The 13,936-nt window shown below is 34.9% G+C and overlaps 1 protein-coding gene across 1 annotated transcript in view; it reads left to right on the top strand.

Annotated features, from left to right (window-relative positions):
• LOC124447772 (intraflagellar transport protein 56-like) overlaps positions 1–13,936 on the top strand; it is an 82,200-nt gene that overhangs the window by 20,427 nt on the left and 47,837 nt on the right. The window contains exons 4-8 of the mRNA XM_046998771.1: positions 902–1,016; positions 1,457–1,506; positions 2,886–2,948; positions 3,065–3,147; positions 4,004–4,111. Of these exons, the coding sequence (XP_046854727.1) occupies positions 902–1,016; positions 1,457–1,506; positions 2,886–2,948; positions 3,065–3,147; positions 4,004–4,111 (419 nt within the window). The remainder of the gene's footprint in view (positions 1–901; positions 1,017–1,456; positions 1,507–2,885; positions 2,949–3,064; positions 3,148–4,003; positions 4,112–13,936) is intronic.

Raw genomic sequence — 13,936 nt, 5'->3', positions numbered from 1 at the left:
ACAAGCTATCAACGCGACCTAAACGAATTTATCGACATTCTAAAACGTGACTCATATTCCTTGCATTTCATAAACCAAGTAATAAAAACATATAACAACGACACTAACTCTTACACAACTGACAATGAACAAGACCACACACAAGCCAAACCCCAAGTCCATTACTTCAAGCTACTTTACATTGGCCACTACTCACAAAACACGAAACGAAAACTACATAACTTGGTCAGACGTTACTGCACAAACTTAGACATAAAACTAGTATTCTCTTCTTTTAAAATCAAAAACTTCTTCCGCTTCAAAGACCCCATCCATTTCCTCTTAAAATCCAATGTGGTTTACGAACTCTCTTGTGCGGGATGTAATTCTCGCTACATTAGCGAAACCAGCCGCCACCTCTCCACACGGATTGAAGAGCATACCACTTCCGATAAAAACTCTCACATATTCAAACACCTCCTTTCATCACCTCACTGCAAATCTAAATACTCACAATCCTGCTTTCGTATTTTAGACAGTGTCCACACTCTTCTTTAAAACTAAAAGAAGCACTGTACATGAAAAAACTCCAGCCTAATCTTAACAAACAAATTCAGCATGTCAATACTATCTTTAACTTGTTAAATCTTAACACCTCTAATCTCTGCATAATTGTAAATAACTTCCGCTTCCATCCCTTTTATCTATACTCATGTCTTGTATCAGATTTCTTTATATATTAACTCCATTCAAATATTTATTCATTATACCCCACTAAAGATGGCATAAGTTTGCCGAAACAAGTTTACTGTTTCTCAAAAAACTAGGTAATAAACTGGTGAATACATTATAGGTAATTTGTCGCCTCGATTCTATCTCGCACGTGACTTATTGCTTTGATATGAATTATTCTCTGTGGTAGGAATACGAACAATTGTCGAAGAGCGATTCAGTACCATCAGATATCTGGATGAATATCGCATGCTGTTATTTCTTTTTGGGAATGTACAAAGAAGCAGATGAAGCTGCGTTAAAAGGTCTTTAATTTAGTCTGATTATCATTCACTAAAATGGCTTTCATTTTCATTATGAGTGGCAGTTTGCTACGCACTGTGATGATCTTCGGCAATCATCACTATATAAGAGCGTTTTACTAACTAAGTTTTTCAATTGAATTACAAGAGATAGTAGTGAGGGTGATAAAATCACAATGCGATGTTGTACACGAGAGCTTGCTAATATTTTAATAGGCACTGTGATGATCTTCGGCAATAATCACTATATAAGAGCGTTTTAGTAACTAAGTTTTTCCATTGAATTACAAGAGATAGTAGTGATGGTGATAAAATCACAATGCCAATGTTGTACGTGAGAGCTTGCTAATATTTTATTTGAAATATTGCCTTCCGTGGAACTGTTCAATGAGCAAAAGTACTTTTTGTGCCTTTGTTGTTACCATATTTTATTCACTATACAGGACCTAGCAGTCGTGGTCAAAACCGTCTTCTTTTCCATCTCTCACACAAGGTATTATTTTTATTAAAGTAAATGGAAACGAAACGAACAACTCAGTGACAACAGCAACGATACCTTACATCAAAGGTACGTCTGAGACTATATCTCGCGTATCTTACGACCATACAGCATACGTGTCGCACATAAACCAATCACAACGTTACGACAAGTACTAACGAACATAAAGGACAAAGAACAACCCAACGAACGACAAGGTGCAGTTTACAAAATAAACTGCTTTGACTGCCACGCCTCCTATATTGGGAAACTGGCAGGATCTTAAACATAAGATTTACTGAACACAAATGAGCTACTAAAAAACATGACAAAACTAATCACATTGCCAAACATCACCGAATCATAAAGCACAACATTGACTGGGACTCGGCAGAATGCATTACTTACAGTACTGACTATAGACAACGGCTTACATTAGAAAGTTGGTATACCAACTTGGAACAAACCCCCCCTGAACAGATCACAGAGATTACCGGCACCTTACAAACGACTTATTCACAATACAAACAAACATTACACTGACAAACATTACACTTCACTAAAAACATTACACTTCACACTAAAAACATTACACTAATTCACAATGACAATACACAATTGACACCCACACATTACAACCAAAAACATCACACCTAAATCACACATCACAACTAAAAACATTTCACTTCACACTAATTTACAATGGCAATACACATTTCCTGTACACACAATATAATGACGTAAGAACCAGATAACAAATACGGCTAACCTGACGTTTACTCCTCATTTGACTGTAAAAATGACTACCACTAAGGTTGTCGAAACGTCAGTCAACAACAACAAAAACAGTCCTTCTCAGGACTATACCAACCTGGACGATCTACATTTACAAGCATTATTTTTATTATCATCATTATTATATAAAGACGGCAATCACATTTAACTTAACGCAAAAACTAATTATTTGCGTTGGTTTTATATACATGCATTAAATTGTTACCTATGCACCAATATTTGAATTTGTTAAAGTCCTACATGACATCGTTTTAAATGCAAATTTTTTCCTTGCCAGGGAGAACATGACAAATCTATAAAAATACGTAATTATTACCTTGGGGCACTAATCCTACGAATTGTGCTTGTTATTATGTTTTGATAGATATAAAAAAAGTGAAGTTTGATATTTCATTTGAACATCACGCTTCAAGAACACCGCATCTATTTAACTAGTGCGAAGGGGTTTGTTACGAGAGTGGGAAATGCATTGTCAAAATTCTTACTGGGGTGACTGTTTTCTTAAACATTTGGCTGTTTTGCAATTAATCAGAGCCAAGCTTCACAGTTATTTGCGAACCTTGCTTTGATCATTTTATTTTTCGCTATCTGACGTACAGTTTAATGATGAAAAGAGATTGATGAGCTACCATCAACAATTACAAGATATCATTGAAGACCAGGTTGGTTGATATACTTTTAATCTGTTTTTATATGAATTACTATTAGCATATGTGTTGTACCTGACTTTTGGTGTGTTGTTAACGAAAATTCATTTAAATTTCCTTTTTATTTTTAGTTGAGCTTGGCATCAATTCATTATCTTCGTAGCCATTACCAAGAGGCAATTGATATATACAAAAGAATTTTGCTGGATAATCGGCAAGTAGTTTTAGAAAATATGATTGTGTCCGCGTAGTATTATAGCTGGGAGTCAAATTATGGCACACACCATCTTCGTTGACTACAATGTTCTAGAAGGTTTTAATTTGGTTGTTAATTTTTTTTTATATTCTTTGTAAAAATCAGCACGTGTTTTATGTTCAACAAACTATGAACTACTTTTGCTCTTCCTCTAACTTCAGTTTCTCCAATCTCAACTGTAAACTTTATTTGTCATTTAATGAATACTGTCTTTTCCTCTCGTCTTCCTTTGCCAAGACAATTGCAGAAATTAACCAAAACAAATTGTGTGAATATGGACAGCAACATTAAATCACATTGGTACATTTACATTTGGTACATTTACATCTTTGAGAATTGGATTGCTAATTTTATATTGTGCTTTATGCCAATTTCCGAAATGTTTATAATTAATTCGAAATTATGTAACATTACTTGGTTTCAAAAGGCATAAATGGAAAAAATCCAAGTTTAAAAGTTCTTGCGTTGGACAGCGGTTGCCCCAAATTGTTTGAAATTTTAAAAGCTTGTACAACATACACAGTCCATATTTTGACTCAGGTTTTGACACATATTTTGACAGATTGACTTGTTTTTCCGATGAGTATTTTTCGTGGGCAAGGCCTCTTTGAAGACATTTAACAACGATTTTTTTCTTTTTAAAAAATTTTTTTACCATCTGTGCTAGAGAACGTTAAAGTACATAGAAAAAACCAAACATTTTGGCTTATTCTGCGTGCGTCTTGTCTTAGAACATTTTTTCCAAGAGTCTACTTTTTTTATACACCTTTTATTATTGAGAATTGTTAATGTCCATAATTGAACAAATTTATAGTGATTATTTTGCCTTGAATTGTTACGTCGCATTGTGTTATTACAAACTGGACTATTATGATGTATCGCAAGAGGTTTTGGCCGTTTATCTGCAGCATTATCCAGACAGGTAAGTGATGAAAGAATGACCGTTTTCCCAATCTTCTTTTTTCTGTCAATTTAAAGGCAACAGCAAATAGCCCTGGAAACGACATTAAATAAGATCGCCCAATTAGAAAAACAGGGCTCAAAATACATTTTTACCTAACTGGTCATTTTGGCCCCCTGTTATTTCACATCTACAAATATTTTTGGTTTTGCTTGTTTGTGATCTACTAAGACGTTATGAAATATAGGTTATAAATTTCTCTTTTGATAATGCAATGATACGCTGTAAGAATGTCAAAGAATTTTTATAGGTAGTAGCGTGGTTTCGAGTGCAATTTGGGAAAAACATGTCACGAGTGAGTTTTTCAAAGACTATCAAAATTTGAAGTTACATGTTTGTAAATGTAAATCGTCCAGGTTGGTATAATCCTGAGAAGGACTGTTTTTGTTGTTGTCGACTGACGTTTCGACAACCTTAGCGGTAGTCATCTTCATAGTCAAAGGCTCTGAGTGCTTGTTTCCCAAATCGCACAAGAAACAATGCTATTACTTATTAATAATATACATGAAAAAAATTCTCAATTTGTGGATTTTTAACTTCATCGTACGTACATTTCATCCGGCGAGTTTAACCATCGATAGGCCGGCTCGTATTTTTCAATTCCGTATAATATTACTTTTCACACTTTGATTCCGCACACGCAGCTAAAACAAGGTATCTACTTTTAGCAGTGTTGTTATTTTCATCCAGAAACACTTTGCAAACGGTGAACTGTAAAATCCTTCGCTAAAGTAAATCTCGTCTTCGTAAATTATGTCAGCCGTTTTAATTGCTTTGTTTACAATAATTTAACTTTCCCGCTTTTGAAATATTTTATGTTGACGGCTCTGAGATTATTTCTGTTTGACTAACCAACCAGGAGCGCATTTTTCAAAAATAAATTGCATTGTATTTCCTTTTTTTTGCACTGTGTTTCCTATTTTTGCATAGGTATTTACGATAAATTGCACTCCTCTAAACCATTGAGAATTGAGAAATTTTTTCATGTATATTATTATTCTAGATAGCTAATAGTATGGTTTCTAGTGCAATTTGGAAAAAAACATGCTCGAGTGAGTTTTTCAAATATCAAAATTGCGCAAGTCTGAAGGACGAGTGCAATTTGAAGTCTTTAAAAACACACTAGTGCTTGTTTTCTAAATTATACGAGAAGTTATGTTATTAGTTATTCAAAATACACAAAAAAATATGTCAATTATTTTGATTTTTAACTTTAACGCCCGTAGGCAGCTACATTTTTGCTGGCAAGGAATTAATATCACCGGGTAGTGTTTTTCAATTCCGTCAGATACTTTTTTTGAAACCCTATGGCTTCAAAACATGAAGCCAGAACAAGCTATCTATATTTAGCAGTGCTTGTATTTTTGGAACTGTCTTTAAATTCTATCGCTCGGTTGCCAAATAAAATCTACTTAAAATTAGTAATTAGAATTTAGAAATTTTTTCATATGTATATTACTTCAGAAAAGCACTGCTTGCTTATCGTATATTGAGTAGCTAATTTTATTTTAGCGTGTAATAGCTCGGACATATATATAGCTATTAGGAAGTTTATATTTGATGATTCTCCGTATAAAACAGTGCTCGATGCCCGAGAGCAGAGCGTAAAAAAATATATAGCTATTTTATATAGCTATTATATATAGCTATTTATAAAAATGAAAGTTTCTCCTGATTTTGTAAAATTATTTTATTGAGCTTTCGACTCGGTGCTTCAAGCTTTCTTTACAATCAGGAAGTTATTATCTATTTACAGTTGTTTTAGCTTGTAGACGTTTAGAGCGTCTAATTCTATTAGCGGATGGATTAATATGATTGGATGGTGTGGAATGCGTTGCTATGGCTTTTGGTGTATTGTGAATGTGATGGTGTTAATATTATTAGCACAGAATAGATACATAACAGAAATGCCACTCGATGTCGCAACCTTTGATGTTCGTGTCCCCTGTTTTCGGGTATTTGAAACGGCGGCCATGTTTCCAGCCAGATGAGTGCAGCCAGATCGTAATATAATATTTAGTTCTACGGATGGTGTTTTGGCAAATAAACCCAAATATTTCTATAGATTGGCCATTTTTTTAATATTTTTTGTGTGTATACACTTAACACATCAAGCTTTCAACAATTTATCCATTAATTCGACGTCCGTTTTGATAAATGAGGGTTTATTCGGAATATTTTCAAAGTAGATATGTGTCTGACGAGATGCGTACTCGGTATATGGTTTGTCGTCAGTTTTAATTTTATCATATAAGAATTCTGCAGAGAATCTTGAAGATGTTTGTTCTAACATTTGAAATCTCGCTCGTGGCTGAAACAAGTGACAAATGAAATTATTCTCCAGCTAGTTTATATATTGCAAAGAACGTTTGGCAGGACATTCGAATCACCAAAATTGTCTACCCTAGTGTTTTAAAATATCAGAAGCGATGCTGCATGGCCACTATGAAGGTTGTCTGATGCCAAAATATTATGTATTCACCACAGTTGGGACTTGTGAAGCTTGAAAGACTTTTTGAGCAAGTAGGAACATAAGCATGTTGTTCGTCCATCGCAAGCGATGATGACCTTGACCAGTTAACTCAAGTACTAGAAGATTGGGTACGGTGAGTTCTGAGGTGGCTAATGAGCCCAATCTTTGCACGGAATGTTCTTGAACACGAAGGGCAAACCAGAGATGCATCTGATGTTGAAGCACTGGCTGCTCTTGATTTCCGCAGCTCACGTTTCTGTTTGGCATCCACAGTCCGCCTTTCTTCTGATGCTTGACAGCCCTTAAAGATGAGATCGCGCCAGGTTGATCGGTTCCCTGCAAGTTTGTCCCATGTTGCGGTGTTGATGTTAAAGGACTTCAGTGAGGTCTTTAATGTGTCCTTGAACCGCTTCTTCTGGCCTCCGACTGATCTTTTGCCGTTGGAGAGCTCACCATATAGCAGTTGCTTAGGTATCCGCTCATCTGGCATGCGAGCAATGTGGCCCGCCCATCGGATCTGTGCTCTCATCAGCAAGGTGTAGATGGATGGCTGGTTGGATCGAGAGAGGACATCTGTGTCTGGCACCTTGTCTTGCCACTTGATTCTCAATATCCGACGGAGACAGGTTGTGTGGAAGTGATTCAGCTGTCTCGCATGCCTCTGGTAAACAGTCCAGGATTCACATGCAAAAAGGAGAGTTGGTAATACTATGGCAGAGTAGACCTTCAGTTTCGTTGCAGTGGTGATCCCTCTACGCTCCCAAACGTTTGTGCGCAACCTGCCAAATGCGGAGCTGGCTTTGGCGATCCGGTTGTTCACCTCTGCATCAATAGTCACGGCTCTGGAAAGAGTGCTCCCTAAATATGTGAATTTGTCAACTGTCTGCAGACGCTGTCCATTCACCAGTATGGTAGGCTCAGTGTAGTGTGTACGAGGAGAAGGCTGATGCATGACCTCTGTCTTCTTGGTACTGATGGTTAGACCAAAGTTGTCACAGGCTGTATGGCCACTATGAAGATTGTCTGATGCCAAAATATTATGTATTCACCACAGTTGGGACTTGTGAAGCTTGAATGACTTTTTGAGCAAGTAGGAACATAAGCAGCAGCATGTTGGTCCACCAATAGAGTGCTTGAATAGCAATTTGTAAAACATATACTGTCATATGGTCCACATGACTTAACTTTGTTATTTCTGCCTTTTTAAATTCAATCAGGAGATTATTTATATATTTCACATAGATGCTTATTGATGATGTGAGAAGTGAACATAAAAAAGCTTCCTGAATGCTTTTGTGAATTGGATTGGTGTTGGCTTGGCACAGTTTCCCCTGTTGTCAAATGTTTTAAAAAAGTTTTCTGGTGTATCTGTGTATCACTTTTTGGTAAACATTACGAGTAACTATAACTGGTTTTTGTCACGTTAAGATCTGTTTGTGACATGATTATTTACATTAAAAATTTTAATTTATTGAATGAAGTTTATGAATTTTAGCAAAAATTAATTGTTTGAGCCCTTTGTTGCAATAATTTCTCTCTGCTGGTTGATCAATGTGGTGAATCAAACATAATTCTAATCATTTTTCACATACAATTGTTGGTCACAACTCACAAGTGAAGAGCTAAGCTGTAGGAGCTTGACAAATGTTTGGCACAATGACAAAGTTGTTAATTTAATTGAAACAATTTATCAATAACTTCATTCTTTAAATAATTGTAATTTCATATATTGTTTATTAAAAGTAAGACAACAAAAAACATCTTTATTTGTAAGTAAATACAAATTTGACAGATATGATAGCCACAGGAACTCAATATACAATTACAAATAGAAAATTTCAATTACAATTATACAGACAAGCTACAGTGCAAATAAAAAGCCCCGATTCAAGCATCAAATATAAATTAGTTTAGTCCAAATTCTATACTAATAACGTCTTCATCTAAAGAACGTTCTTTACGCAAAGTAGGTCGTTTTATCGCTTCTAACAAATCCATTGACCATTCTATTAGGAAACTCTTTACTAGAAAGTACAGAAATTGAATCACACTAACTATATTTATTATCTTTGTCCTAAATTATAAATTTTAGGCAACTGCCGTTCAATATAAGAGACGTTCTAAACATGGATCTCGCATAAAATTCAAGGCAAGAAACTATAAAACCCGTAAAATTATATTTGACAAACGTATTTTACAACAAAACTGTTTCTCACCTCATATGCTTGGTATTCTATCGGATGGCATTAAACATTTTGTCCATTAGTGAATCTACATTTGTCAAACTTTCGAAAAACAACTCTTCCATAATATTAATCTATATACATTCCGGCCAGTTTATCTAGCTGGAGTAATGGCGGACGCAAAAGATGAGCACTTAAGAACTGGGTACAAGTAGGGGAGAGATTTTTCGCTGAGTGGCATTTCGCTGAGTGGCTTTTTCTTTAGTTGTGAATATATGATGGTATGTCAATATGTCTGTTTATTGTGTCGTTGCCTTTATTGTACCAAGCTTGTGTGAATTCGCGTGTGTGTTTTGTTTGTGCGCGTCCGAGTACTTTAGTTTCTGTCCAGTCAAATTTGTGCTTATTTGCGTGGGTATGTTTTGCCGGTAGTGAGTTTGGGTTTCGTCGTGTTATGGCGTTTTGTGTTCTGTGAGTCTTGTTTCGATTTTCTTTGATGTTTGTCATATGTATTGTGTTAAGCAATCTTTACATGGTATCATGTACATCGCGTCGGTTGTATCATGGGTTGTTGTTTTGTCTTTATGTGTGGCGAAATATGATTTGAGTTTTTGTGTTTATTGTGCGCGACGTTAATATTGAATGGTCAAAGAAGTCTGGCAGTCATTTTTGATGTTCGATTTATTTATGGCAATGTGACGATTTTTAATGTTTCGTCGGGTTTCTTGTTACTTTTTTCTGGTTGTGTTTTGTTTTGTATTCTGTTATTGTTTCGTTTAAAAGTAATGGATTTTTATAAATGTGGAGTATATGTAGTTGCGTCCTGTTTTTCTAAGGTGTTACAATGGATGTTGATTCTGTTAAAAAGTGTTCGTATGCAGCTTATTTTGTGTTGTGTTGGATGATTGCTGTTGAAATCGTGTATTTGGTTTGTGTGTATAGTTTTGCGGTATACTTGTGTGTTTAGTGGACCGTCATCTGTTCTTGTCAGTAGGATGTCGTAGAAAGTAAGTTGTTTGTCGTGCTCTATGAGGTGTAGGATTTGTTCAGTTTTGCCTTTCTTGACTATGGCAAAGACGTCGTCGACAAATCTTTTTCATAGTCTGATGTTTGTGTTGTTTATGACTGATTGTCACAAGCAACACAAGATTGTTAAAACAAAGTGTCTCCTGGATTACCAGACATATTAAATCTATAAAAATGAAAGTTCTTCCGGATTTTTGTAAAATTGCGCATTTAATAAAAACGACAAGTTTTTTTTTAAAATAAACATGTTTTAACATCTCATGATGCCATCTTCAGTATTACAAGAAATATTATTAAGTGATGAATATATAAAAGAGTAATATGATACTGTGATTACAATTACTGTAATATGATATACAATTTATACACTTATGAATAGATTAATATATTACAATGAAATAGTGGTTAGGATTAATGATAAAGTATTTACAGGCTGATTATAGTGTTAAAGCGAAAAACTTGAACCTTGAGAATAGGGTTTGTTTTGTTAATGGGAAATGCTTCTTTGATTTTGAGTACGAATGTAATATCTACAGCGTCGATGATTTTCAAGCAAGGGGTAAATAGTAAGTTTTGCATGAAGGTGATTTTAAAAAGTATCGAAAGATATGTGAGTTTTTGTTCGTTGTGGTGTGTTCTCTGATTCTGATGGATAAGTGACGAGAAGTTTCGCCAATGTATCGGGAATTACATCCCGCACAATCGAATTTGTATACTACCATAGATTTACAAGAATCAGGGATAGGATCTTTGAATGAAAACTAGTTGTATTGGCATTGTAGAAGAAAAACAAATAATAATAGTAACATGATAATAATAATAATTGGATTCATTTAATAAGGATAACCTCCTCAGTTTAGAAACAACTGGTGTCAAGGATGGTGTTGTAGCTATAGCATATTAAAAACATATACTATAATTAAATATAATGAGCATATAAGTGACATATATTTTTTTCACAGCTATATATTATAATAATCTGTGCCATAGCCAGCATTTTTATTTGGTCATGCTATGCTAATATTGCTGTGTTCACTCACTGTCCCAAGAGTCATATCACCTCTTCTTCCAGCTGCATTTAAATAAAAGAAAGTACTTAAGAGTATTCATTGAATTCAAATTCTGAAAAATATATAAACAGTCCTATAACCAGGCAAACCCACCAGCAACTTCTCTCAAGTACTTGCAATATAATGCGTAAATTTTGATTCATGTTTTCTTTTGTTTAAGCCATCAGGACTGAATTGTGCAACCATCAATATATTTATTTTTCGATTTGTGAGGACAGATGTTAGATTCTGCTGGAAAATCTTTTTTACTTGTGGCATTTGTTGACATACCTACTTATGAGTATGGTGCAATTGATCACATGATTGGAGGTTAAATTAATACTTATTAAACTTTTCTATTCACTGCAAGCAGTACAGTAAAAGAAAATAACTAAAAAGATATTTCCAACTCAATTATTTTAACCTGGAATATACCAACTCTTTTTAGTCCCTTTATCAAATTTTTTATAAGAATGGCTGGAGTTTCTACCTCAAACATTTCGTTCGACAGATCATCTGATAAAAACTGGGGAAGTTTTCCATTTTTGCAGTACACTATGACCTAGATGAATGAATTATGGTACATTAATTATCAACTAACATAGTGTTTTTTGTGCATCAAGAACATTTCTGTGTTGCTTAGTAAAAAAACAAAGAAAAACTATTTTGTAACATTGTCTAATCAGAGTAGGTCAAAACTAACCAATTGTAGCAATACAGACGAAATACCCTTCACAGCTCTATTAACATGATTTGGATATCTAACCATGTAATGCAAACAATTTTATAAACTTAAGTTCTCACCCATTATTATTCTCACGCAGATGTACTCGTCAGCCAAAAGGTGACGCAAGCCTTTATCAAAGTGTTTTTCTTTGATTTCTATCAAAATCAAACGGAAAAATTCTTTTCTTGGACCTCCTCGATCTTGTGCCAGCTAGAATATAAAGTATATAAAAATGGAGTAAAACTAATAAATCACCACAATATCAATTAACTGCACCCAGCAACTGTAGAATTGCAAAAATTTTGGGATTATCTCTTCATGAAATTGGACTTCTAAAGAAAAAATATGTCTTCTAATCCAGTAGTTTCATCCATTCCAGTTTGCAATATGTTAAAACGATCAACCAAGATTTAATTGGTTGCCCCTTCTAAACACTCATTTTCAATTTCCAGACTTCTTCCTATTACTGCTTTGGACTTCAACCAGCATATAACTTGTTTTGTGCTGCAAATTTGGTTTTCATCACAATACTGTAAAACATTACTCCCAATACTGTTTATGTTTTGAGCAACCAGTGGTTCATTTGTATTTTCATCTGCTTGCTCTTGTTCAAGCTGCTAAACGTTGTCACTATCTTTCAAGTCAACCTCAGTCAAATCTATTCTCTCTTGCATGATGATATTGCTTGCATTTAGTTCACTTAAACTCATTTGTACATCATCAGGTTGATGATGTGTGTTGCTAATGTCCGGTTCTTGACTTTGTCTAGCCAAAACAGTATTACTACTAGTATCTGCTGTATCGGATTCAGATGAGCTAGAAAGTCCAACGGTACAAGTATACAAGTGAGACCGTAACTCATTCATGAGAAAGTCTTTGTTACATCCGTGGCACACTTGTTTAACATTAACCACAGGTTCTGGTTTGAGAGGTTTTGTTGAAAGACTTTCTTGTATTGGTCTTACATAGATCTTAGATTGACTGCCAATGTTTGGTTTAAGTTGTTTGACCTACCACTTGACATTTATCATGGTCATGTGTGAGCAATTCGATTCGCATTGAAGTAGCTCGAAACCAACACCATCCCGAAGTTGAGGAAATCCGACAGTCTCTCCATCAGACAGCTTTCCGGTAGACATAATTTTTTCTGCTACTTGTTCTTTATTGTCAGTAAGCTGAAATTTGATCTTTTTCAGTCCTAGCTCTGCCTTGTGAAGAGTCTGCTTTGTTGTCGTAGAAGGAATGCTACTTTGCAGTCAATCAGCCAAACAAAAAATGTTGGCAGTCCATGGCCGCATAGCGGGCTGAGACGCTTTTCTCTTTCTTGCCGTTCCCCTTGCATGCCGAGGATGAAATAATCTTTCCCTTTCTGCAGCGATTGAGGCAGTCGATGAAACAGAAGTAGAACTTGATGCTGTAGTATCCCTGCAAACAGCACGAATACGAATACGCTCTCCTATTTTAGTTACGCCAAGTCAGATTAACTCTGCATCGCTCATAGCTAAAACTACGTCAGGCTCAATCCTTTCTTCATCAAATCTCTCAAACAAACTCAATCTAATATACCTGCCTTTTCTAATATTTTATCCATTATATCTGGCAAAAATGATGCACGACGCAAATACTATTGCCTATTGACTATTTGACTATTCAACGTGTTGAACAAATCGTTTGTTACAAATTACAAATGTGGTTCAATTTGAGCTTGTGTTTCAGTTAATTGAAGGTACTTCATGTTAGACATCACATAACGAAGAAATAAAAATAACCACATAATGAATTAAGCACATAACGAAATTATCACATAACGAAATTACCACATAACAAAATTACCACATAACGAAATAACCTCATAACGAAATTACCACATAACGAAATAACCACATAACGAAATTACCACATAACGAAATAACCACTTAACGAAATCACCACATAACGAAATTACCACATAACGATATAACCACATAACGAAATTACCACATAACGAAATAACCACATTACGAAATTACTACATAACGAAATAACCACATAGCGAAATTACTACATAACAAAATAACCTCACAATAAGTTAAGGTATAATGAAAAGTGCATCACATATAATGACAAATGGGCTGCATATAACAAAAATATCACTGCATATAATGAGGAATGGCCGCATATAATGACAGATGGACTGCATATAACGAAAGTATCACTGCAAATAATGATGGTGGACCGCATATAATGAAAAGGTCACTGCATATAATGACGAATAAACTGCATATAATGATAAATTAACATGACGTAAAATATCATGGCATAGAACAGCTCTGGCATTCCGTACGCTTA

Source organism: Xenia sp. Carnegie-2017, unplaced genomic scaffold (genome assembly GCF_021976095.1).
Source record: "Xenia sp. Carnegie-2017 unplaced genomic scaffold, XeniaSp_v1 HiC_scaffold_23, whole genome shotgun sequence".
Classification (NCBI taxonomy): Eukaryota; Metazoa; Cnidaria; class Anthozoa; order Malacalcyonacea; family Xeniidae; genus Xenia; species Xenia sp. Carnegie-2017.
Note: the sequence above shows the minus strand (reverse complement) of the source record. Positions and strands in the feature narration are given on the sequence as shown.